Source organism: Varroa jacobsoni, unplaced genomic scaffold, assembly GCF_002532875.2.
Source record: "Varroa jacobsoni isolate VJ856 unplaced genomic scaffold, vjacob_1.0 scaffold_532, whole genome shotgun sequence".
In the NCBI taxonomy this organism is placed as follows: domain Eukaryota; kingdom Metazoa; phylum Arthropoda; class Arachnida; order Mesostigmata; family Varroidae; genus Varroa; species Varroa jacobsoni.
The window spans coordinates 35,299-61,764 of NW_019213434.1; the positions used below are offsets into that span (position 1 = coordinate 35,299).

Here is a 26,466-nt window from a genome sequence, read left to right on the forward strand (position 1 = left end):
CTATTGTTCGCGCTTTCTGTATGCACCATGGTAATACGTGTTTATTATATTAGGGGGGTGTGAGTGGTAGTTGCTACTACGAATTCCTACCCTGCTCCTTTACAAATTACGATGGTATGCTTTGTTTGTTCTAGCGTCTCCTGAAGAAGCGAATTGTATAACTATGAATTAGTTGTGGTCGGTTACGTGTGTTTTACGCTATGGGACACGTTTGGTAGCATAGTGTGGAGTTATCTGTCAGATTTTTTGATATAAAGCGTTAGGTTTTTGGATCACCGTCATTTTGAAGCATCAGTAGCTAAAAATCATAGTTTGTAGGCTGGTCATTGTATTTCAGACGAACATAACCGTATTGATTTCGTAGCAACGCACGTACATGTTTCATGCACAAATTCAGAATAATAGCCAAGCTGGTGCTGTTATCACCTATTGACGGTATTATAACATTAATCTTTATTTAATCATATATAGATGTATATTGTCTTTGTGTAATCGTTTCAATGTCAAAAGAATAAACAGTAATTCTACACACGTCAGTATTTTTAGGGCTAATTTGGTAGATTGGTTAGAAATTTCGCTCGCTGCCTAAAAGAAAAACTCTTTGCCGGCCTAGACGGTTATTCATTCTTCTCAGTCAATGCAATACCCCATTTTAATGATTTCATTCAAACTTCGAACTAGGCTAAATATGGGTTCCCCAATTGATTGTCAGAACTGACAGGACGTTCCTCCATGGTTCAACAAGTGGAAGTTTTACTAAGAAAATAAAGAATGTCATACATTCTACATGAGAATACTTATGTGTATTGTGTCATAAATACTTGCTCAAAGAATACTGAAGAGAGGTAAAAAAAAAAGTCCTTATAATCTTTTATAACATTTAAACTAATCATCTTTCTAGAATTAATTAATAATCTAGAATCAACCAGACCATTTCTATTTTTAGTATTCCGGTTGACTATTATTCTAGCATTTCTCCAGTGATATTATTGTTGACAAAAAAAACTTGTTTAGCACACATTCTTACAAATTGATGAGGTATGTTTCTATTGCAATTCTAAAGCAATTTTAAATATATGTAATAAAGTAGTCGTCTTATTGTTGTTTACCTATTGTTCCCGTATAATTTCTATGCTAATTTTTTTTATTCACACTAACAAATGGATCCTTACGGTATCCAAATTGATTTACTCTCACATATTGACGCTACCTTATTTCTTGCTAGGCAACACAGTCTGTAAGGAATGCTGCCGCATTCCTTACAGAAGGTGTCGAATCGCCCGCGCCTTCCGATGATATCATCCGTTTATCCGTTTTGTTGATGTTATGTTTTCTATATGAGCAGCTAGGCCCAGAGAATTCGTTCATTCGCATTTCGATTGTTGTTACTGTTTACTCTTGTGCATGTCTGATCGAGAAGAATACTACCGAAGGGACAAACGAACATCATTTGATTGGATATCAAAAAAGGGGAACTTCTCTTGACTAGTTGCTGTTTGTTTGCAAAATAAACGTTGGCGGTAGGCCGAACTTAACTGCTAGCCGAATAGGATCTCCGTATCTGGTAATAATTCCATCGCCAGCTAGAGTGCTATTATTAATATCAGGATCAATTTCAACCAAGTTGTTGTTTTGTGGAAAGTGATCGTGAAAAGGTTGTTTTCGAAATAAGTCATTGTCTGTGTTCCAAGCGGTACTTTTCGCAAAGTTCGTTCCTGTTTCGTCGCGGTATTTTGTTGGTATCAGTACTTACTAAACGATATACTCTACTTCACGTGCACCGGCTTCAAGTGTCAATTATAGAAAATAAACGACAGTAGCACATAGTCAGTCTCCTTTTACAACATTGCGCAGTCCAACAAAGGTACAGAATTATGATAACATTATATATCATCTACTAATGTATGTATATTTAAGGCCAAATCAACCCATCTAACTTAATATTGGCCCTTAAGGAGATAGCGCGCTCGCAAACAATATATTTAGCCTAAATACAATTCTAGCTAAAGAATGGTGAAATCGCATGGGCCGTTTTGCATTTGCGCTGACCGTGATCGGCCGCTCATGCCACATTTTTTTAAACAGAGCCGATTGATCAAAGAACTTTGTTGTTGGTTGTGGATGCAATGAAAACGTCTCCCTTGATTCCGCTTTTCGTCGACGCCTGTGAGTAGGTAATTACTTAGCGAATCGAAAAAGAATGCTGATACATATAAAGAGGTTGGCGTTTCGATTGACAGTTCTTATTTTTGGAAGTAGAGGAATGCTCTTTAAGAGAGCAATGGTTCTAAGATAGGTCACGGTGTCGTATTCTGTATGATTTCAAAATTTGTGGAAACAACATCAAGAAGCATTTTTGTTCACCCCACGCATACATTTTCTGGCTCATCCTAAAAATTCACGTTCTATAACAACTGAAGCAAACCAGAGGACCTTATTAGACCAACGTCTTGTTCTTGTTCTGTACCATAAAGGCAAGTTTCGGAAGTCGTGTTCCCGAACCTTAGGTAGTCTTTGCGGACGCTAGAATGACAGTTGCGGAGTCTCAGAATACGTTCATGTTAATTCTTTTTAGGCGGATCTTGATTTTAACTTTCCCATGAGGCACTCGTGAAGCTTTTATAGCGGCGTTTACCGATTGAACTACATATAAGAGTGAGGATTAAAGTATAAACTTCGTCCTACTAATGTGTTTTTATTGTGCGTTACAAATGCTATTTGAGCTAGCTTCAAGCTAAGACGAGCTTGTTTATCTTTTTCCAGAATGCGATCTATTCGAAATATGAACATTTAAAAAAATTTGACCGTTACAAGCGTATAACCAAAATCGTTAGCGATGTGGGAAACGTCTTGTTTTTCACGTTTATTCTATTTTCAGTGATTATTTTATAAAGCTGTTAAACATTTTTGAGACGTCTATTTTATATAAAGCCGCTAAATGTGACAACACTTATATAGGAAACACAAATGTTTTGGTTCTAGTGATATAATCACGCACTGTGCAGTAAAAGAATGTGACAACCGTAAGAGAACAACGCGATCAGTTGAACATAGTTTTTCTGAAAGAGCTGAACAACTGCAGAACTAGTCGTTAAAGTCGAATTATTCAAGGTACAAAAAAAAAAGGTTCATATATTTATGTGAGCGCTTTTTGTCTATAGTAGTTTTAGTAGGTAAGAAACACTTCCTTTAGGTAACGTAGCCATTCAATGCTTATTGGGGTTTGTGACTCAGTTAGCTTCAAACTATACTCGGTAGATTTAAATCTACACGACTTTTTCAACACTTAAAAACGACAACTGGGCTTCTTCTCAAAGATCGATGCTTAAGTTAATTTGAGCATGAGCCAATAGCAATGTTTTAACCCGTTAGAAATGTTACTCGCTGTAATTCTCAAGCTTTTTACTGTCCTATTTCTCAAACCTTTTAACCTCAATCAGCTAGATCAGCATTACACCTTTCTGTTATTCTGTAGAATTGTACGCTTATATTTTAAGGAACATGCAAAAGTTAAGTCGTTCCAAAACTTGTTTATTGTTTTAAGGTCAGGCCATATCTCATATGTATCATAGCATGTCCTAAATTAATTAAAGCAAACACACATGTCTAACATAAATTTGTGAAACATGTGTCTTTTAGGTGCGAGTCAGAAAGCTGTGCAATAGGTATGGTCATCTGTGCAAACACCTACACTACTGCAGATATGAAAAACTACCGTTTTCGTACCGTGTTACTAGAATACTAAGAAAATTATAACCTGGTTAACGGGCGCTTATTTGTGTTGTGGTAAAACGTATGGGAACATCTACAAGAGGAGTACATACGGGAATGTCTCGTAATATGGCTTTTACTTCAATATTGAAGTCGGGTATTCCTAATAAGAAAACGAGCAAACTGTGATACCCACAATTGAGGCTTCATTAGTCTAGGTTCAACCGGAAACGCTAAGGATTAAGTCAAATTATATACCGCGAACTGAGAAGTCGCGTCAAATTTATCCTAAAACTCTGCTTGAATATGTATTCATAAAAAGGAAAGTTGGCAAGTCTTTTTATTCACTGTAAAACTTCCGATTTTTCATATATTGCGTAATATGTTTTAGAATGTCTTGAGCAATTACTTCAGCCATAGTTACACATATCTACAACGTTCAAGTGTAACAAAATTACAACTGGCATACAAGTAACGTGAAGTTCTACAAGGACACTCGTTGATGACGGCCTTGTTGTTGGCTCATGCAATGTGAGTCGATAACGACTACTATCTAAATGCTCATAAATGAAAGTCAGCAATGTGTAACCAATATAAGTGCGAGCCATCTTGATTCCTAGGATGGATACATTCTTGAGGCCGGTTTCGCCAAACAATTATATTTTGAGTTCCTGACGCCGATACCCTCCAGGCCACACCGAGCAGAATATTCTCGCAATTTAAATTACCCATGAGCTCTTATGAGCTTAGGAATTGATCAAGCAAATAAATTAGCAAGTCGGACGGCATTTTGGCACTGACTTCGTGAATGAAGGACGTCAAGGACATTTGCGAACTGGAAAACTTCTTCTGCCTTCGCTGCCGTTTCATAGATATGGAGGATCAGTTTTGTATATTGGGATTGACCTAATGCTGCAGGTGTTATTTCTGAAGCTCTTCTGTAGCATTCAGGCAGCGGAAGAAGGTATTTATTATTGTTGTAATACTTTATTGTACGGGCATCAACCGTTACATTATCGTTGCGCGAATACCATGGGGGCGCCATTCGTTATCGATACCGCTATAAATAGCACCATTGGTATCTATATGCAAGTGTGGAATACCATTCCCATAATTTTCACAGATAAAATAAACAGAAGTGTGGGTAGAAACTTTGGGAACTGCACGACTCCACTACGAGCTTATCACGTTGTATTGTTAATTTCTTCCACAAACCTCAGTAGTACTGTCTTTCTCTTTTCCGAAAGTTTTGATTCATATTGAAGTGTTAGGAGTAACACCAAGGATCTTGATGTTCGTACAAAACATTATTTGAGGTTTGAATTGACTTAATCACATCAGATAGTGAGTGCTACAAAATGTAACGGAAGAACTAAAACACTTATACAACGGGCGATATGGGAGTATGCTGAGAAAATTACGATACGGCCAGCATATGTACTTTTCTTGAAACTTGTTTGTAATGCTCATTCGTGACCGTCGAACCATTCAACACAAATTTATAATGCACAGTGCTCTGATAGTCGAACGAAGCAGTAAAAATAAGTTTAGTTTTGATTTGGATCGTAGTTTTCTTCGGTCTATCCACCTATCCAGACAGCTGTGTTTTTGTTTCCACTCGTCCCTTGTAGTGACTCGTTAGAGCAAATTCGGCTCCTTTTGTTTTATTGAGATCCTCGTGCGACACTTATAAATGAGACCACATGTTGTTCAAACCCAGGTTTTTCAGAACACTTCCGGCTATAAACATTCTCGCCTACAAATTGCCTTTCAAAACGGTCTGAAGTGACTCACGTGAATTATTGAATTCTTTTGGGAGCTTTTAGGGGTAATTCGACGGTAATCCAGGATAAGTTCTGTTACTTCACTGCACGTTTTCGTCCGCATTCGTTATAACAAATAGGCAAAAAGAAAGGCAAACCCCCAAGGCTCCCTTAGCCGTCGCATTACTACGATTAGTACACTCAGTAATGACCTATAGCATGATTTTTAAAAGCCTTCTGCACCACAGGTACTATTTGTGATTTTGATTTATTCTTCAGACAGAATATAATGTGCAACATTTGAAACTCGTAACTCTTTAAAAAAAAACAACAAAATTTCGTAAAATGTTTGCCAAACTTAGCAAACCATACGGCAATTTTTAATTTTTTCCGCTCAGCGTCTTAGCCATCGCAAATATAAAGGAGTTCAGAAATTAAACTGAACTATTATTATTTGACCACTAGGAACAGGAAGTGACTACCTTATGGAAACAGTTTTGCTGTGGAAACACTTCGCCATAATAAATCGTTACTAAATTTAAAAAAAGACGGGTAAAAGGTTCAACAGCATTCCTCATGGAGACAGCTTTTCATGATAATTGACATAAATATTGGGCTACGATTTTTGTTTAACTATGACACGAAATGTTCATCATTAAAATCACATGATTGTAAACACGACTTTTGGATTTACTTGGAGTCACAGCTAAAGTATTGTAAGAAATAGTTGAAGACAATATTTTTCGACCGACGTAATTGTAATCAGTAGTTGTATAGTCAACGCTTCTGTAAATAATTTTAACGCAAGATTGGTAGTGATTATGGTATTATATGGTATTCAATAAAAAGTTCTTAGTACTCCGTGTGCAGTAATTCTGAACTTTTTCATATAAGTATATTTTTCGGTCATAAAGTTTACTCTTATGAACCTAATCGGAAAAACGATTTAAAGCAATGCAAATACTTAAACATGTACTGAATATTAAATCAAGGTAAAGTGAGCACCCAAGTAAGCTCTCGTTCATATTGGTGAAGCAGGGTGGCAACGATGCCTGCGATAACTTCAGGCGAGGATGATTTGCACCGCGAGCTTCAGGGGCTGGGAGCGCGCTTAGAAGCTGAAAATGGAGGTTCACATAGCTTTCGAGGAAGCAGGTGGGTAGAAATCATAAATAAGTAAGAAGAAAGGGTAAAATCGCCGCTTTTATTCGGTCCTTATCTTTATTACAGTAACGTTATTGTGCAATTGAATAAACGATGAATTGACGACTTGTTAAGTAATTTACATCATACTTCCTATCAACTTTAGATAAACCTGAACACATATTTGCCGTTAAGCTAAGTGTTTAGCATTGGAATAAAGTCGGATTGACCAGTAAATTAAATTTGCAATTTATTCAACTTTACCTTTTCCGGCATTCGTAAGGTTTGAATCCGTTTTCTACGTTTTTGTCGTAGAATGCCTAATAAAGAATTTGACACACATAGCTGTATCTGAACTATATCGACAAACATATTGTCATATTTTCACACTAAACATATGAACCCGGTAGTAATAAAGTGATAGAATAATCAAATAGCTAGAAAGATCAGATTGCATCCAGCCCAGAAATCTACCAGACAGTCTGTCTTGAAGTAAGGGTCGTTGTTAAAATTGCGTTCAATGTTATACTTAAATCACTGACTGCATCAGGAGGAGGTAGTTTTGGCTATTCAGTGATTATAAAAGGTACCGCAGTTATCGACGACCATATCTCGACGAGCCATTACTCTTTTTCAAACTACTTTCCACCAGCGGCAGCAAATGTAAGAACTACGATTGAACCTAATAGGTTCTCGAAAAAGCACTGTAAGTCCCCTGCGAAAGATAGGAATGTCCACTGCCAGGTTGACTATAAAAGCGGTTATACGTAGGATATTTTCCGGACTACCGGAAGTTGGGGGGGGGGCACAGCAAAACACACACAAAGGTTAGGTTATATATGGACGAACGAACTCATTGGTTCATCCCAGGATAACGTACGTGACGGCCTTACGACAAATATAACATAGATTTAAGCCAACAGTTTAGCTGGAGATCTTCTTTAACATTAAAGGCGCCTACAGTGGTCTCGAAATACTTCGCCATTAGTAGGCACTGGAAATACTTAGCTTAAGTAGAAAGCCAGTTTATTCTATAAATTATGAACACGAACCAAAAACTCATTGATTTCGATCACTGATGACTATGAATGCCCGCGAAACAAAAGAGGACATCTCACAGTTAAACATGGCAACGGATATTCCTGAGAGGTCCCTAAAGAGAGGCTTCATGAGAATTATCATCAGGAATGATTCTCCTGAATGTTTTTCAGGCAGAGCCAAGACATCTGTGCCGAAGTATACTTGACCGAGAAAATTGCCAGATACATTAGGAGTTAGAACAACAGAGATAATGGGAATTTATAACGAAACATTATGCGTCATTATAAAAATCCTGCAAATTATCATCAGTTATTTTAAAGTTGCCCTTCTCTTATAATGACGTAGTTTACGTTTTACATTGGCGTTAGCAGCTTGATTGGAGAGGAATAGGTAGAATGATACTTTGGAACGAAACAGTGACTACAAAGCATTAAAGAAATGGATAATGGAAAATGGTACGTCATTGTCTTTTTTTTGTAGAACATGTTATCTCAAATACCTACTGAAAAGATCTAGTTGTCGTGAGCTCAATGGAATTATTTGGTAAGACTACTAGAATCAATAAACACTGTACATAGCGAGCAGACCACCAACCGTCGATCTATGTTGACTGTACAGCCTAGCAACTTCCGAGGTTGAACTTTTGCGACTTAGATCAATTGCATTAGATTTGTATATTTTAGATTGCTTTATTTTGCAAAGCTGAAACTTCTCGGCATTGATACCTCCGCTAAAGACCTTGACTGTGGATGGTACGACCGATTTGATTGTACTACGAGAAGCAAATATAATCATATATATTCACGCCGGCCAAGCGTAAAGCAATGAACTGATATTAGGAACTTCTAAAAGTACCCTTCACGATTTATGTGGCAATAATTCATCAAGCGACAATGCGAGCTTCCTACGGTAAATTCTGCAATGTGGTCAGTTAATCGACTTAAGAAGTTGATGAACTAGCTATTTTAACTTATAACACGCATTTGCAATGGCTCGCGTTGCATTTGATTGAATCCTACTGTCTAGTGGACTTAAAGCTCCGACGGAAAAGTTATTTTATTGGTTTTACATGAAAGTCAAAGTTGTAAACGCTAACTCACGTGATGCCGTGGTTCACTTGATTCACGGTAACCGTCAAATGGACTACAAGGATAGTATTTATAAGCGTTTACTGCCATACCCGAGAAATTTCTTGTACAGATTGAATCCTGGTACTGGACATCTGAGTTAGATACCTTATTTACCTATATCGCTACAGCCAAATAGTTAATATAGAAAGAAGCAATTGGTGGCAATATTTTTCTCAATGGAGCTGGGAAGCAGCGATATCCGTCGGCTAAAACCAACAAACAACCGAACACATTTTAAATAATTTAATTTATTTTCTTTACTTAAGTAGATTTTGTAGTTTTAACAATACACTGTTAATAAAACTCTTCGTTAAGGCAAATATTGTTTATGAAATTAATTTATGCCCGAACAGCAATAGGGACTTCTTCTGTAGGGACGGGTATAATTCGAATGACAGAACGGTACTCCAGCGTTATGGTAATACAACTCTTGGATCAAAGACTTGCCATCTATGCATAAAGGAAAACCACTCTAACTCTAAAATTTAGCTAATAGTGTTTTTTTTACATTGACGATCGTTATTGTTTTGCAAATATCCATCTATCAAGATCGTAGTGTTTAATGAGATGCATAGAATTTAATCAAAACCTTAGTTTTTCACGACTATCTCAAAATTCGTCCTACGATCATGTTTTCATTATAAGAGTTGTATGTTACAAAAATATCTACCTCTGTAGTATCAACATTAGTATGGGCATTTACTGAAAAGATGATTTTTTATTGAGGATCATATCGGGGCTTAAAATAAAAAAGTGATACCGGTAACGTAATTTAACAGTGTTTGAGGTGTACAAATATTGAAAAATTGATTTTTGATATACCAGCAGCACATGGTTTCTAACTGAAGCAATACTGTATAATTCATTCACAGAGATCGAGTTCTGTTGGGTTTTATTGTACATCTTATGGTCGAGAGATTGAACAATCTTTTGTTACAGGAGCCGCGCACGACCGGGAAACCTACCAATAGACTCCGGCACTCCTAATGGTAGTGGCAGCCTGCCCCGGACGAATGGAATCCCCTCACTTACAGGAGGGCCTCCTTCAGCCCCGATACTTTCTAGCGGACCCCGCGCGCAACGGGGCCATTCGACCGACTTTTCATCTGAGGAACTACGAGGTCGCCCAAGAGAAATCATCGTCGGGGGAGGGCCTCCGCAGAGTTATCGCAGGGTCCAATCAACAGAAAACAGACAACACCGCGATATTATGCAGAATGCTCAAAAGTTGACCTTCGAAGATGGTTGGTACTACTGTATTACAATTACTCGTTGCAACAAGCTAGACTAGAAATTTTCCACCTTCTTAGTTGTTCTCTTATTGCCTTACACAAGCCCGTGGGAGCCTCAAGCTGAGGTTCGTTATGGCCTTTGCGCATTCACTGCTTCAACATACTCATCTCGGGGAGGTAAAACCCAAATATATATTTCTATGGGCGTTGTCTGTGGTTAGATGTTAAGATAATATGAAGAAATTTTTACAACTTAGGCTTTCAGAAGTTTCAAGCCGCCGTAGAGAGTTCACACTTCTCTCGGATTTTCATAATACGATCTGGGATTAGCTTACAATTTCCTTATAACTTATTATATAACTTTAGGTTGATAGTCTTTCTCGAGAACTACAGTAAGTCTACCAGATAAGAATATGCACAGACAAGCAAAATGGACATACTTTGTTTTTTGGTTTAACATCAGAAGTGAGTAGCGGAGAATATACGCAACTTATTTCTCCTGTTTCCAATTAAAGTATATATCATTATTGCTTATGATCTTCTTCTATTTAAATAGTAACTTACTCCGCTGCTGTAAAAGTCTAGGGTACGAGAGTATACATAGTTTCGAAAAACAATCTCGACACTATATTGAGATTTGAATAGCTTTTCCAATGAATAGGTTGCTGGGATTTTGAAAAACTCCAAAAAATGGTGATCTATAGGGGCACAGTTTGGCGAGTGAACAATAAAGAGTCCTCAGTTGTCTTTCCAATTCTTGTATTCTTCCGCCTTAATTCTTGTTGTGTCAAATTAAGCGTTGTCGTACAATAAGAGTGGTTTAACTCTGTTCACTGATCTTGGTTGCGTAGTGCGGATTTTTTTTTATCATTTCCAATTGTTGACAGTACACTTTAGCCGTAATCGACAAACCAGACTTATTAAAGTGTATTAGATAGCTTAGTAAAGCAACCTAACCAGGAAATTAGGCAAGGCCCCCACCGACCCCGGGCCTATCACCCGATGTCTAGTTGACATCGTATAAAAAAACAATAGAGGCAAATATTAACAGAATAGTTGCGGCCAAAATTGAGTGAAAAAATTTTTCTAATTCCAAGTGTACTTTGCGTGAAAGCCGGCTAACAAAGATGGCCGTAGAAAGAATACTCCAGGAAGCCAAAAGACAGGAAACCAGGAACCAATGGTCGAAAGGGCTGTGCACACTAATTCTGCTGAACGTGGGAAATGTCTCTCTTAACTGAAAAGTTGTCATGGGAGCCACGAGAGAGAAGGAAGCGTGCATGCAAAGACTAACTGTTTCCTATCTTAGCAATGAGATGGCGATGCATGAGCATAAAACCTGCATCATAACCGCAGAGATCTCATTGTGCTAATGTCGATATTAGAAGTTCTACTGTAAAATATGACATACAACGACGTCATAAAATTAGTTAGGCGCGGGGGGGGGGGGGGTAGACGATCCCTCATGTAGACGAGTTAGCTGTCCTAGTCATAGCACGTGGCGTAGCTCGTCAAATGCACGATAGACATTTAGGAAGGGTGGTTGCATGGAGTATGCTTGGTGAAAGTAATAAAAAGAGGGCCCGATCTAGAAAATGACAGAAGGTGCGGACCCGGTTAGTGAAGTAGCCCTTAAATGCATTCACAGCTCCGTTGGTTGTAGAACGTAGAAATTTTGAATAAGAAAACTAAGAATAGAATACAAGGTTTATACCGCCACTGTAGTTCCATGACGGGAGTCACATTCTTCAATCACTCAATATTTCGGATTTTCTGCGGCTTAGCACAACTCATCTGCTAAAAGCTCGAGAGAATCTAAGTGAATAATTTTAGGTTTTAAAGAGCGCAAGTGCGTCTAGAACGCAAGAAAATGTAGCGACGTTTCGTACTAAGTGACTTGATCTGCAGTAAGATCTCCAGGATAAATGTTCTACTTTTTAAAACATGATGATTTCAATGACTTTTAAAATGAAAAACATACTAAAGATTAACGTGAAAAAATAACAATCAGACGCAGCGTAAAAGTAAAAAATATTTAAGAAATTGAAACAATTCGAAAAATTGAATTAGCATTTTTGTGGTAACTGATGCTTTACAATAGGCAATGACGAAAGAAAAATACGGTAAACGATGCCTTCTTCAACTAACTGGTTAATTTAAAACCCTTATGAAGTGCTGACACTTGGCGTAAGAAATCCTATGGATATGCATCAGTTGTCAAGATATTAATTTCTTGCTCATAATGAACACTGCCTTGCGTAAAAGTATAGTCAATGATATTGTGTTACTGACACAACATATGTTTATATAGACATATTGGTTACAAAAAAGAGTTCGCTTTTGTGGCCAAAAACGTAACAATCTACACAAAGGTTACCGATGTTTAATCAGGCTAATGCGAAACAGGTGTAAAACTGGCATCAAAATTACACGAAATGCGATGATACAATAGTGCGGTTTTGGCTATTAAGCTTGATATTGCAATGGCTAAGCAATGGTCATACTAAACTTTAGCTTTACAAAAAAAATGTGTTTGCGTAAGGTAAAATGCTAAAATTTCGTTAGTTTGCATTCAATTAGATTGCATACCAATAAGCCTTAAGGTTAGATTTTTGATAAACGGGGACATTTTTGCAATCCTCTTTGAGAAAAGACAAGGTGATAAGTTTTTGTTCATTACTATTTCATAATCATGCTTAGCCTCAATTAAATGTCTTTTGGTTTATTGTTGTTGAGTTTCCGACTTTTGAGTTGTGGTTAAGAAAATGCAAATATATGTTGCCAAGCATGATTTTGTAGTTTGTAATCTAAACGCTAAGGTGTATGTATTTGGTTGTCATTTTGCAGGAACAATCTTTAAGGACGTAGACCCAACGTCCCTTCTCCGATTGGAAGATCTTGGAACAGGAACGTGTGGTCATGTAGTGAAGATGCAGCACGTGGCTAGTGGGCGTGTTATGGCCGTAAAACAAATGCGAAAAAGTGGAGTTCCAGAAGAAAACAGACGAATCTACATGGATCTCGATGTGGTTCTTCGTTGCACCGACTGTCCACACATTGTTCACTGCTACGGGTATTTCGTTACCGATTCCGAGGTATGTCGTTTCAAAACAAACTATCGTCCACAAGTTTAAGCGCTAATGGAAGTATTCTATTGCCTTGACATTTAATCCGTTTATTCCTATGCCAGGATTTGTTCATCAAACTTTCCCGGATCATTTTCATCATTAACGATTGATTTTTCTCCACCCTGGATTTATGAGAAATCGTAATGGAGTCGTAGCATATCTGAACTTGACATATGTACGTTGTTCGTATTTGTTGTATTTTTTTTTTAATTTAATGTAATTTCTTAAACAATTGTTTAATTTATCCTATCTGCGTTTATAATTTTAGCTTAAAACTAATTACATTCATAGCATTGAAGGACATCATTAAAGCCTAGAAGCTTCATACGAAATTTTAAATATATATATATGTATAATGGTTACGTTTGCTGACTTGGTTAACACCAAATTTTGTTTCGTATAGACAGTTCCTAGCAACTGGACTAGCGAATATGGTTAAATCTTATAATTACATACTTTCATAGGCTCTGCGGCTTAGCTGTACAGTTTAGCGTGCTATGGTAATACTATATATATATTATTCCTATCCTAGTTTAATTAAAAATCCTACAATTAAAAACAATGAGTCAAAGTGTTGCTCGTCGAGTTTATCTTTTTGCTATAATGTTTAGCTAACACTTGTCATAGATGCACTAAGTATTGACACCAGTCGAGCAGATACATTTTCTTATTAACCATAAATAGAAGGGACCCGTCAGTTTTTCACTATCTGTAGTACATCATATGACTGGGCTCCCTGCGCTTCGTGCGGAATCTAATCTATCGAAAGAGAAGCTTTGATTTAGCTACAACTTGGCGAAGGTTATAATATAATGAATAGTGAACATATCCAAGTTCTGGCATATCATTTTCTATATGAAAAAGCTCAAGTTCTTGTTTAATACGCTCTAAATGTGTATATGCAGGTAGAAGCTAGCAGGATGAATGTTCACTACTTCTATCATATGCCAAGAAAAACAGTTTTAACGTAGAGGTTAAGCCTTGATATTCAAATTATATATTCAATGATTCTGGAATCATTGAATCATCCACATAAGCGTGCAATACACCATATAGACTTTGTTTATTGACTGAAATGATTGTACATGTGCAGGTATGGATCTGTATGGAATTAATGACATCGTGCATTGAGAAACTTCAGAGGCTACGGAGTCATGAGCCGGTGCCTGAACAGATGCTTGGGTACATCTGTGTATCTGTTGTGAAGGCTCTTAACTACCTCAAAGACAAGCACGGTGTCATTCATCGAGATGTCAAACCTAGCAACATCCTTTTGGACCGAAACGGTTTGTAAGGTTTCTTAGCCACCTAAAGCCGGTACTAGTTAAACTAGTTATAAAATTTATTAACTTCTCCTGACTTGTTGAGTATACAATTGCCAACACAAAGTACTTTATGATTCTTAGTAGCGGCTAGTGACAACAATGATGATTATCTTTAATTATATTACGTGAAACCTAGTGTAAAGCCGAACGTCAGATTTCCAGATAAAGTTGTCGGACAGTGGAATGCACGTCGATAAAATCATCTTAAAAACAATAGATTGAGGATTAACAGATATGGGATCAAATTATCTGCCAGGCTGCCCATTTATGAATATAATCTAAAGCCATTCGATCGTAAGCTGCTTTCCCCGAGAACAAATGGTATAACTTAGTGTATTTCTATTACCTTGACCAAGCCGTGGTTACCTATAGCCTGTTTCAGACAGTTAATGGGCATCATCATGTTCGAAAGAGGATTATTATGCGTAAGTCGCGAGACTGTAGATGAGTTTTGTCAACATAAGCTGAGCTGTACAAAAATAGCTATGCTTTGTATGCCCACGGCGAAGCCGAACGACATCATTAGCAACGGCTCAGAATATTTGCAGCACGCTTCTTTGAAAAACAATTTATGGCCGAAGTGTGCATTATTACATTTTTTAAAACCTTCTAAAAAATTCTATAACACACATCACAATTTCGTTAAGCGCGTCTTGTAGGCGGTCTCGCGGATGTAGATCGTAATTAAAGTTCGTATGTTAAATCAAATATTTTCCAAAAGACAAATTATCAGGAAGTAAAAGGTATAAACTTTAGAGTAAAAATGTTTTTTTTTATTTACTTAAAATGACGGATTGGTTGATTTTTCATGACAAAAAGTTTTTGCAGAGATGTCAGAAAACAGTAGCATTTAAAAGATATTTGCTGCATCAATGAGTATCAACTGCGTTTTTTATTAAAAATCTAGTTTAAAACTCGTTTTCTGACCGATCTAGATGAGCTGACCTTTCAAATACACTGCAATTAAAAACTCATTGCCTGCGTCCAGATGGAGTTAAAACCTTTTTGTGGCCCTGCATAATACAGGAATAATTTAAACGGTAGATATAACCTACCATCTTAACTTTTCTAAAAGTATACTTATCTTGATCTTCCCATAATCATTTACAATAATGTATATGTATGAAAAATTGTTATGCAATAATTGTTGTAGTGTATCTGACAAATATAAATACATTTTACTGAACCGATAATATAACATTGAGGAAGTAGTGGACAATGTGAGTATCGAATAATTTTCAAACTGTGCGCCATTAGCAGACAACAAGATGTTTACGTTGTTTTTTTATAAGCTGATCGAGTATTACCGAAGAATAATGAGTTTGAGGGGCAAATATATAGTTTGCTTATGAAATAATTATATTTAGGTAATTTCTTAATTATTTATTTTAACCATATAATGCTTAATAATTAAGTTTCTAAGGGCTTAGAGGGCTCTAATGCAATTACTAAAAAATTATTCAAAGTGCTAAGTAAGAAAGCTTTAACGAAACAAGAGTTTACAGCGGTTCAGTCATTTTAAGAAAGAAGATTGAGAGGTTAAGGATTACGGAGAAGGCGAATACACCTTTAGGACCTCAAGCAAAAGACCGGATTTACGCGATCACGGAAGTTTGTGAGCAAAGTGAGCATGAATGGTGCGCTCTTTGTCAGCTTTGTTTGCTTGAAATGGTAATAAAAAAAATGTAGGTTCCTCATGAACTGTGTCCTCCTTAGATGGAAACAAACACGGTGCATTCTAAAGACAAGTTGCACAATTAGTACCAGCAAAAAATAACACCTGGAATACACCATCGTTATATGACGAAAAATTCCGGCCGCAGCTTTGATAAATAAAACTTTTGTTTGAGGTCCAAAAGTGCAGTCACCTTGCCCGTGGAATTCAACTTCCCAGTTCGACTATACCAGTGATAAACTGTTGCTTCACTAAAGGCGTCTTTGTACAGGCTTTTGATAAACATGGCCTTTGCTTTATAGAAACAAAAACCTAATCATTAACATTTTAGCAGTAAACAATATCGTTGCTTCTAAAATAATTATTCTTCAATGCCCGTCAATTAAGTCAGTCAATTTACACAGACTTTTGTTGTACTAACTGCAAACGATCTAATTTTATATATATAATATAATAATAATAAATATATATATAATAAAAATCTAACTTAAAAAAATTACGAGTAAGGGTGAACTTACACTCAATTGAACTTATAATAGTAAGAAGACATCTCAGCAGTTATTGTGATGTGTCATAAGGAGGCCTCGTTTCATCATTTTTCGATTTCTCCGTATGCATAATATTATTTAGATTAATCCAGTATCATGAACAGGTCAAACCAAACTTAATCCTTTTAAACGGTTTTCTCATGTGTCTACATTTGTTTTTTCTTTTTGCTTTAAAATGTGGTAAAAATACTTACAAACGACAGAAGTTGTTTAATTGGTAGTGATTTATTTGGATAATGTGTTGTACCATTAATGTGCAGGAAACGTGAAATTGTGTGATTTTGGAATCGCGGGTCAACTGGTTGAATCAAAGGCGAAAACGCAGAGCGCCGGTGTAGCAGGTTACATTGCTCCAGAAAGAATTGACCCGGAACGTGTCGGTAGGAACTATGACGTCCGCGCAGATGTTTGGAGCCTAGGTAAGGAGTGAAGTTTGCGGCGAAAGACCCTTGAACCGGATTTGTCTAATCACAAATGTATGAATTCTCAACGTAGTGTTTCTTCGTTTGTTGCCGTGTCATACTCTTTGCATACTCCTGCATTGGGGATACAAATTTGTAATGAAATTGTAATGAAAGATGAATAAAACCATTATTTAGGGCAATATTTTTTTATAAATAATTAATTAGGGCCTATAGCAATGCAGAAGTCGCTGTGGGCAAGGTTTAAAGAGTGGGCTTTACAATAGTATCGCTCCAAGTTCAGGCCCAGCTTTTAAAATAAAGGGCCTCTGCAGTTACTTCATATCGACGTAGATCTTTTCTCAAGAATGCACCATTACTGTTACCTAAATGATTCAGTTTAAGTAAATCAGGAAGTAAACTCGGAAGTAAATCAGGAGCTTAGTATTGTGAATTTGCGGCGAAGAGTGGATAAGTGGTGCTATCACCTATGGTATTTTTGTAGATAGGTTTCCTAAAATGAGCCAATAGCGCAGTTTAGATACACTGATAGATTTAAAAACGCCATGAATTATAATATTTATTTAATTATCTATTATATAAGAAGGTCAGTCTTCCCAATTTCAATTACAGTATACTTCTGTTTCGTGCGAAATCATTCGGAATGCTTTGGCCATCTGTATGAAATTGTAATATAACATAGTATGAATGTTTCAAGAGGCTAATGCGACTTTTTTAGTAATTTCATCCTCATAATTGATTACTTTAATCAGCTTGGATACGTAACATTGACAGAAGGGTGTCCCTGACAAACAAAAAGTTTTTACTAGGCAGAGATTAAAGCTCCGCCGTCGCATTGATTTTTCGCATGCCTGTAGAACGTATTTGGAAGCAGAACTTTCCAATTTTTGGCTCTTAATTTCGTTAAGTAATTTTAACTGGCGTTTTTTAGAAATTTTTTTCGTAGATTCGACAACTACCTCTAGCCGGTAGTTAGTTTTAATTATCTAAGATTAAACTTGCGATATTTTCAACTATTAGTAATTCATAGTTCCTGTACACTTATTTCAGGCATTGCTCTTGTGGAACTTGCTACCGGCCGTCATCCGTATGCATCCTGTACAACCGACTTTGAGCTACTCGTCAACGTTCTTGAACGGGTAACACGATTATGCTGTATTTCAAATTATATGACTTCCAAAAAAACTATTTAATTTTGAAAATTTAGGCTGCCTCATAAGAACATCTTTTTTTTGTTTATTTTTTATTTATTTATTTTTATTACAGGTCTATTAACTTCCCGAAATTAATAACGATTTTATTTATTAAAGATAATGACTCAACTTTTATCCCTTTAAGGCTCAAAAAACGATATGGATCTTCTCTACCTTGATACATGCATTATAATTTCGGTTTCCAGAACAGGCAGCGTTGACTTTGTACTAACATCGAAAAGTAGGGGTGCTATTATATGCTTATTTTAATTTGAATTTTAGTTTGAGCGTTTATTTTAAAAATAAAATGAGTAAATAGTTAACTAAAAATATTTTCCTGAGGAAGCTACAGCTTTCTCTTCCAAAGAAGAAAGTGAATTATTTGCGAAAGAATGTCCTTTCGGCTGTACCATTGAGGAACTCATTTTCTAGAAAATTAATCGGCAGACATAGCAAATTATTTTTACCCTATAATTCTCCGTTACTGGCTCCTGGCTGGTTAGATAAGGGCACTAAATAACGCAGCTTGTTAAAGGAAAAAAACCTGAATTTATATTTATTCACCTTAAAGGTATATGTATATATATTTTTGTAAAAAGCTTCTGACAACACAAATAGTTTTAAAAATCATAGATTTTATACAAATTGGAAATAAAACTAAATTAGAACATACTATTACATTTCATGTTAAGTAGGTTGCTCAATACATTTATCCATTACTCTAGCCCTCACAGCTGTAAGCTTTCTAGACCCCCTGTTTATAAAGTGAAGACAAGTATTTTGCTACAATTACCACGTACTTTGTGCAAACATATAATATGTATCACATATATGTACATATAACATAAAAAACATATAAGGATTTCTAAAAGGTTATATACAGAAGTTCTTGTCATATTGTGTTTTTAGGTTTTCCTGAAACTTTTCACACGTGGGAAGTATAGCATGATATAGGAAGCATGAAGTAGTAGTTCCTGTGACGCCAAAAATGCCAATGGTGGCAATGGGTATAAATGGGTAAATATAACAACTTTCCCTTTCAAAACGAACTTCGCTAGTGTTCCCTTTACATGGAATTTTATCTCATTCACTCTACACGTTATGGATAGCGTTTGAAACACAACCTTCAGCTGTACTGCCATCAATCGTAAATCATTACATTTAAGGATTGCTAAGGGCACTTACTAATATGGAACAGATACTGTCTAGATGATATGTCTATACGTTTCCCGCATTAAACTTATAATTAATATTTATATTATTGTTAATTGTTCTGCAAAAGCCCATAAATGAACGAACAATGGCATTTAATTATGCAGACAATATATCTTTTTATTTGGAAGATTGTGTACATTTAGGGTGATTTGTATAATAAGAAAGAGCACAAATATTCAATACATTTAGTTACATACATAGAGGATCATGCTCAAAGTTGCCTACGTGTGCAAAATTTCAGAAAAATATAAAAACCCAAGATAATAAGAACTATCAAGATTTTTGTGTAAGACCTTTTAGAATTCCTTATACGTTTTTGTTCTTTTTAATTTCCACAAGGTACGCGGTGGTTGTAGCAAAGTACAGAAACATTTCTTTATAAATAGCGATCTAGAAAGCTTAGAAAACAAACATTTTGAGCAACATACTTAGATTGAAACAAAACAGTACCTACTAGTTTGGTTTCATTTCCAATTTGAATAAAATATATGTTCTTGGAAATGATTTGCGTTGCTAAAACCTTTAAAAAAAATATATATATGTACATACCTTTGAGGTAAGTAAATATGAGTTCAGGTTTTTTCGTTTAATAAGCTGTGTTACTTAGCGCTTTGTCTATTCAAGTGTAGGGACTAGTATCGAAACGCTCAGCGTCTTAACGATGCTCCTGCTCCCCATTTTTTGAAAAGATATGGACCAAAAACCTATCAGTTTTTGGGAAAAAGTGTTTTTTTTGGCTTTGATACATACCTCTTCGTAAAGGTAAAAGCTCGCCTTTGTAGTGGGTCACCAAACAAAAAATTAAAACAAGAAATAAACAAATATCTTTATTATTGTTTGGTGTTACATTTTTGGCGCTGCAGTGCGATATTTTTTCTGAAACTGGGCCGAGACATATATCTATGCTATTAATATTGGAAGATCAGTATATGCCAGGTGCGTATTTAGTTAGCCATGGAATTCGAAATGTAATCTTGATCGGAATCGAAGTGAATTTATTTCACCCAATTTTGTTTAATTTTATTTCACGCAGTTTTTTTTCACATAACTATGTAAGCAGAACACTGGCAAATATCGTTTCCGCTATCAGATATCTGACGTCTATTCTTTAACTTCTCCACCTCTATTTTTGCAATTTTTACTAAAGCTTTTAATAGTTTCTAATATCTCACTGTAAGGCCTACGTTATAAACTGGAACGGAACATGGTTATATTATTGTCTTTCAAATATAGTTTGCACGTATGCTTAAATGAACACAACCGCAGTGTTGCAGGCAATTACAGGGACGCATGTATTTCTGGGCAACCGAGTCATGCATATGGATAACAAACAGCAATTGTTGAGCGGACTAGTACAGTGACCAAACGTATTCATTTATTAGCCCTCCATTATGTCGAACCGATAGCGAGCTATAACTAACAACCTTTTTGCTATTCTAATAAGAAATATTATGGAGTTTAATACTACGGTTACTATTCTACACTGTGCTTAACTTTGATTTTGCAATACAGGATCCGCCAAGATTAGACGAAGCAATGTTCTCCAAAGAACTCTGTGACTTCGTGCAACTCTGTCTTACGAAGGTGTGTGTAGACTTCAAAATTTAACATTACGTCAGCTGGTAGTTCATTAAACTTACAACTGGATTGTCTCAAGATAGTCGTACTTACAACCACTAAATGTACAAAAAGCCATAATATTATAATATTCGATTGATCATAACTGCTAATTCTGTTTATTTTTGAAAATATTGCTAGTTCTAATTAGAAATATGATTAAAAATATATACTTATTATTTTTCAGGATTTCAAAAACCGACCCAAATATCACAAACTTATGAAGCACGAGTTCATCAAAAAGTACGACACACCTGAGGCTACTGCGCGAGTCGCTGAGTGGTTCCGAGAAAATAGTAGGCGCCCGACTTGTTGATGTTGCTAATGTCTAGCGCAGCAGCTGTTAACTTTGTGAACACAAGTAACTGAGAAAGATGTTACGTTGGGGATGTGATAGTCCTACAACGAAAATCCGTGCAAAATACTGCGCATGCATTGTACATAGTAGAAAGGCAGTTGGGGTAGACAGTTGTTAATGCCTGTTAGTTGTTGTGCCAGAACGTACTTTCTTTCTATGTATACGAATGTACGCATCATAATCCACATTAGATTTGTAATGGAGGCCCTTTTGCCAATGCACCGCTGCAACAATGACCGGCGCACACAGAAACACACGCACACACAGACAGACACTCAGCTGTCGAGAAAATATTATACGCTCGATACCAAACAGGGTGAATTAAAATAATAGCAAATGTAAAAAACTAGCCAGCACTGCTTCTGTCAAAGATCAGTTTATAAAACCAGCCACGTAAACGCAGGGTGCCGTGTTTATTGCAGCGACCTTTCGAGTGAGATTGCACTTGTTTTGGAACCGATACTATAGTGTATTACCCTACGACATGTTTTCGGCTTCTGTTTTAATTCTCATAAGAAAAAGGCGGTGTTTACGAGATTGAGTTTTCATTTAAACGAGCATTTTTACGGCTTTATCTCAACGAATTGAGAATTAAGGATTTCGGTTATTTATAATTTTAAACTGATTGGTCGCTTGTTCGATGCAGACGTTCTGTGCGTCTGAAAGGCCTTTTTGCGACCTTGTATTGATAATTGAACGTCTGAACCTTGCAGGGGTAATGTGCTTCTCTCGTACTCCGAACGCTTATGCTTGCAGGTGACGGTACATACGCGCTTTTGTTTCGAACGCTTTCTTCAGAAGATAGAAACTTTTTAAAAAATGAGCCTTTATTTTCCAGCTTTTGTGCCTAGTTATTGAACTCAAGGTAGACGCATCATTCAATCCAATTTATTATCTGTATACTTAGTTATATTTTGAGCACATGTAGTAAGAGATATTTTCGAATCAGCTCAACGCATTATATGAAGACAGCGCTACAAAATGAAGTTGTAAAACGTCTAATTACATAGTGTTTAATTTATCCAAACATAGTACTTAAATATTTTAGAATTCAATATCGTTTTTTCATTCTCATTAACATCAGATTACGGCTCTTACATTACATATTGTGATTGCTCCTTTGCATATGCAGAGGATCTCCGGTGATAACCCGGCTATCATAATATGATATAAGTAGCAATGGTGTAGCAAATTTCTTACTTATTGATTCTCTCAATCTTCAATTCCAATATAGTTGTGATCTATTTATGCTGTTTATTCAAAATAAACCCAAAAATCGATGTGAGTTTTTCTTGACCGGTTTACGGTTTCAAAGGAATATTATAATGAAGTTTTGAAATACCGCTGCCTTGTTTAGCACAAAGCCTAGCTCCAGTCAGAAAAAAAACTATAACGGTTGTTCATAATCTTAAACTGATTTGTTTTCACTGATTTGTTTTCAAGAAAATAATCCTTAAGATAAGACGATGATATGATGTGTTGTAAAACCTGACGGTTCCCAGAAGCATAAAAAGAAATTGATTCAGCTATTTATGCAGGGACTTCAGACAACAGAGTTGCCAGCCTTTGTATGTTCTATGTTAGTGCGATTACCCTCAGATAATTTCTTCTGTCAAATCTTGCCCGCGTTTGTGCAATTTATGTGGTAAGAAGATATGCATGAAACAAAAAAAATATGACCAAATCTGACCTAAGAGCCACTTCCTGAATTCGCATTTCATAACTGTTTTTGGTCCAGAAAAAAACGCAACCAATGCTATAAAATAAACGTATACAGACGCATATTTATTTTTGAGTAGAACGCTATTTCGGAGAAAGCCGAAAAATAGATGGATCAATTTATCTTTTTCGTAGCAAATAAAGTGGAACAAATTTCGTATGTAATAGCCTAATGTCAGTTGAGGACAAATCAAAACTTATGTTTCGCATGTAGTACATTATCCTGTCAGACAAACCATAAACGGAAAGATAGGAATGGGAAATTAACTACCACTATCGCAGGAGTTTTCATTGGCGTCTTCACAAGTCGTTTACTTTTGGAAAGTACACTTCGACATGTTTCTTGTAATACTTGTGAACCAGTCACAATCGAACAGAGCAGTCCTTGCAAACCATCGATCAAAAGTACAGTGAAAATGTTAAGATAATATAACATCAGCACAGTTTGAAGTAAAATATTAACGAACAAATATCAATTAACAAAAGTAAAAGCGAGTTGTTTCACAATATTTAATAGCCTCTTGACATTTGATTCATGAATAGCCACCGACAGGATGAATTCAGAGAAATAACACGCACTACCAGATTATCAAATTAAATGACGTGCATCCAAACAGCATTTCATTTTTATAGATATACTACTCTATGTTACCGAGTGAATGTTTTTATTTCGTTTATACTTGCTTTCAAAAAGTTCTCGGATTGTTCTGACACATGATGACTATTGCATCTTTTTTCTTATCAGTTTTTCCTAAACGATATACAAGGTCATATTCATGAGTACTGTAGATAAAAATCGTCTGCAGTTAAAAAAAATTACGGTACAGTAAAGGTCTCTCCAGTACCTTAAATTGATTATATGTACACTCAAATTAATGGAAATATGTATGAACTCGTAAACCAAATAAGCAAGTTGGTGCCGAGAATGTCTCCGAGAAACGATTACAAAGAACCAATCGCAAAAAACAAATAACTGTAAATATCTCAACCATACTGAAAGCATTGTTATATTTAAGAACAACTACCAACCAAAATAAAATCAAAAGTGCCCTCAACTTCTAATTGCCATATCATTACATAGGCCACTTTTGTTATCCAAGCTTGTTTGGCCGTTTATTATTATGAATTTCCTTGATGGCATTGATAAAACACTGATAGACATAATAAACCTATTCCAATAAAGATTGGAGCGAATTGTGTTGACTAACAGTGGATAACTGGGTTTTCAGTTGCGAAGAACGTATAGCTGAAGTGTATTATATTTTCCGTAACCACGCATGTCGTTAAGTTGAACGTAGCTGATTAGACATGAATAGCGTTTCTCAGACACATGCTAAAACGCTGGAAAAGTATCTGTTTGAATTAATTTACGATACAATACAACGTAAACCAAGTCTGTGCGTACCGCAGAAAAATAAATAAGTCATTAGTGCAATGTCTTTAGTTAAGATGTCTTCAATCAATGAATGTACTGTCAAATCTGGAACAATGCACTACGCAACAGTCGTCTGCGGAGAAATGTTGTTCAACGAATTGATAACGTGGGGTTAGTACTAACTGAACAACAATAGCCAGCCCACCTAAGTTGTGTGCTCATCGCTACAAGAACCGAGCTGGACTGGGTGGTCGGAGAGTGATACCTGAATTGATATTCTGCTAAACGCGGTCAGTTAATACGCCATTTAGCTCTAATTTACTTCTATTTGAAGACAAGATGAATGGATGGCGCTCTGAACATGCTTAAAGTGCCCATGAAGCCTACGAAAACTCGTTGTGTTTTCTGATTCAACAAGGCAACAGGAACGTTTTTGTAGTTAGAATGTAGCTAAAAGCTACAGCCAAAACAACATAAGCCTTGCTTGTGGAAAACATAAATACGGTTAGATATGACAGGACATCCGCTAAGGTATCGTCAAACTGTCGTTAATATTAGACCGAGCTTTGGCATTAACTTGACTGGGAAATTTTGCCTTCACAGCCATCCTAAGAAAAGACTGAAACCGCGTGACATGATGTTACAGTCTAATACGCAGCTATCGGCAAATAAGTAAAAACTGCAAACTTTATGGTAGTGTTACGCGCAAAGGCAACAAAAAAGTCACGCTTCCAGTGATTTATTCGGTTGCCATGCGCGAAGCGCAATGCGGATTTTTATGTTTTACCCCTGCAAAAAACTATATTCGTCGATCGATTATTGTGATTTTTTAACTTATCGTGTGACGCCATCAGTTTCAAGTTAACATTTCTTAATTTTGTCTTAAAAAATAGCTCCGCAGGAATTATTTGATACTGTGATCGTGCCCAATGTTATAATATAGGTTATCTTCAAATTATCGTGACTTGTAAAGTTTCGTTTAAGTTAACAAACCTTTCTCTCCTTATGTGTGGTGCGTATACCATGTTGCTTAATACAATCAGCAACGTGTGACATTTGAGTTGTACTCCGTTGTCAGTAAAAACAATGTATCCAAGATGAGCGAACGTGTTTTGTAATACTGGAACTCTTGTGCAAATAAAGGTGGTATTAAATGTATATATTTCGGGCCACGTAGAATATACCAGAGTTAAGAATATCCTCCTGTAAAATACATGTGCTCGCTCTAATAAATGAGTATGTGCAAGCTAACTTTGTATAGGTGTCTTATTTGGGTTTTGTAAATCAGTGCTAACTAGACAATGACTAAACGGATAATGATGACCTGAACAATGTCGGATCGTTATCCGGGTCATTGTTGATCAAAGACCAATTTAAATACAATTCTGCTGGTTGTTTGAATCGTGTACAGTTGTTTTCTTGACCTAACAGGTTAACAAAAATCAGATTGAAATATTATGGTCATCTTCTTCAATTACAACTTCATTTCATGATTCTTTATAAGTTCGTTGATTAGAAATTAGTCGTAAAGCCATCAACTTAATAATCAGTTATTCATCATTATTGTTTCACTCATCAGTTCTTTTGCATTTAATTTCAAATTGATCTTCTAAAAAAAGCGATGCCCATCTCCGCATCCTGTTTGCAATATAGGTTGGTATTTCTTTTTTATCACAATAGAGGGTCCAAAATGGCCTAAGTAAGAAAAGAACGTTCTTTCATCAATATGCTTAAGTAATTTTCAGACGCAAAAACAAGACATGAAACCTTTCTTAAAAATCTCGTACTATATATGTATGTAAAGTATCTTTTTAGACCTGTCTGACCATCAGTGCGAAATACCCATGCAATCGTATTAACAGGTATTAGCC

At 36.1% G+C, this 26,466-nt stretch overlaps 1 protein-coding gene across 3 annotated transcripts; it reads left to right on the forward strand.

The window, feature by feature from the left end:
* The first annotated feature begins 1,389 nt into the window (after positions 1–1,389).
* Positions 1,390–25,846, forward strand: LOC111261190 (dual specificity mitogen-activated protein kinase kinase 7). Of its 3 annotated transcripts, none has more exons than XM_086968601.1 (9): positions 1,390–1,864; positions 6,510–6,629; positions 9,728–10,032; positions 12,868–13,115; positions 14,242–14,434; positions 16,957–17,115; positions 18,169–18,257; positions 21,039–21,110; positions 21,331–25,846. In XM_086968601.1, exons 2-9 carry the CDS (start codon positions 6,523–6,525, stop codon positions 21,457–21,459), a joined length of 1,302 nt encoding a protein of 433 aa, XP_086824727.1. In that variant the 5' UTR covers positions 1,390–1,864; positions 6,510–6,522; the 3' UTR covers positions 21,460–25,846. The 3 variants fall into 3 exon arrangements, with proteins under 3 accessions (XP_086824727.1, XP_022690227.1, XP_022690228.1); XM_022834492.2 differs by having other exon boundaries at positions 6,513–6,629; XM_022834493.2 differs by having other exon boundaries at positions 1,390–1,564; positions 6,513–6,629.
* Positions 25,847–26,466: the final 620 nt, after the last annotated feature.

Excerpts from the sequence above, each read along its gene's own strand:
- LOC111261190 (XM_086968601.1), top strand. The coding sequence starts at position 6,523 with ATGCCTGCGATAACTTCAGGCGAGGATGATTTGCACCGCGAGCTTCAG. Across the intron at positions 14,435-16,956 it reads CATCCTTTTGGACCGAAACG|GAAACGTGAAATTGTGTGAT; the intron begins GTTTGTAAGGTT and ends ATTAATGTGCAG. Across the intron at positions 18,258-21,038 it reads TCGTCAACGTTCTTGAACGG|GATCCGCCAAGATTAGACGA; the intron begins GTAACACGATTA and ends TTTGCAATACAG.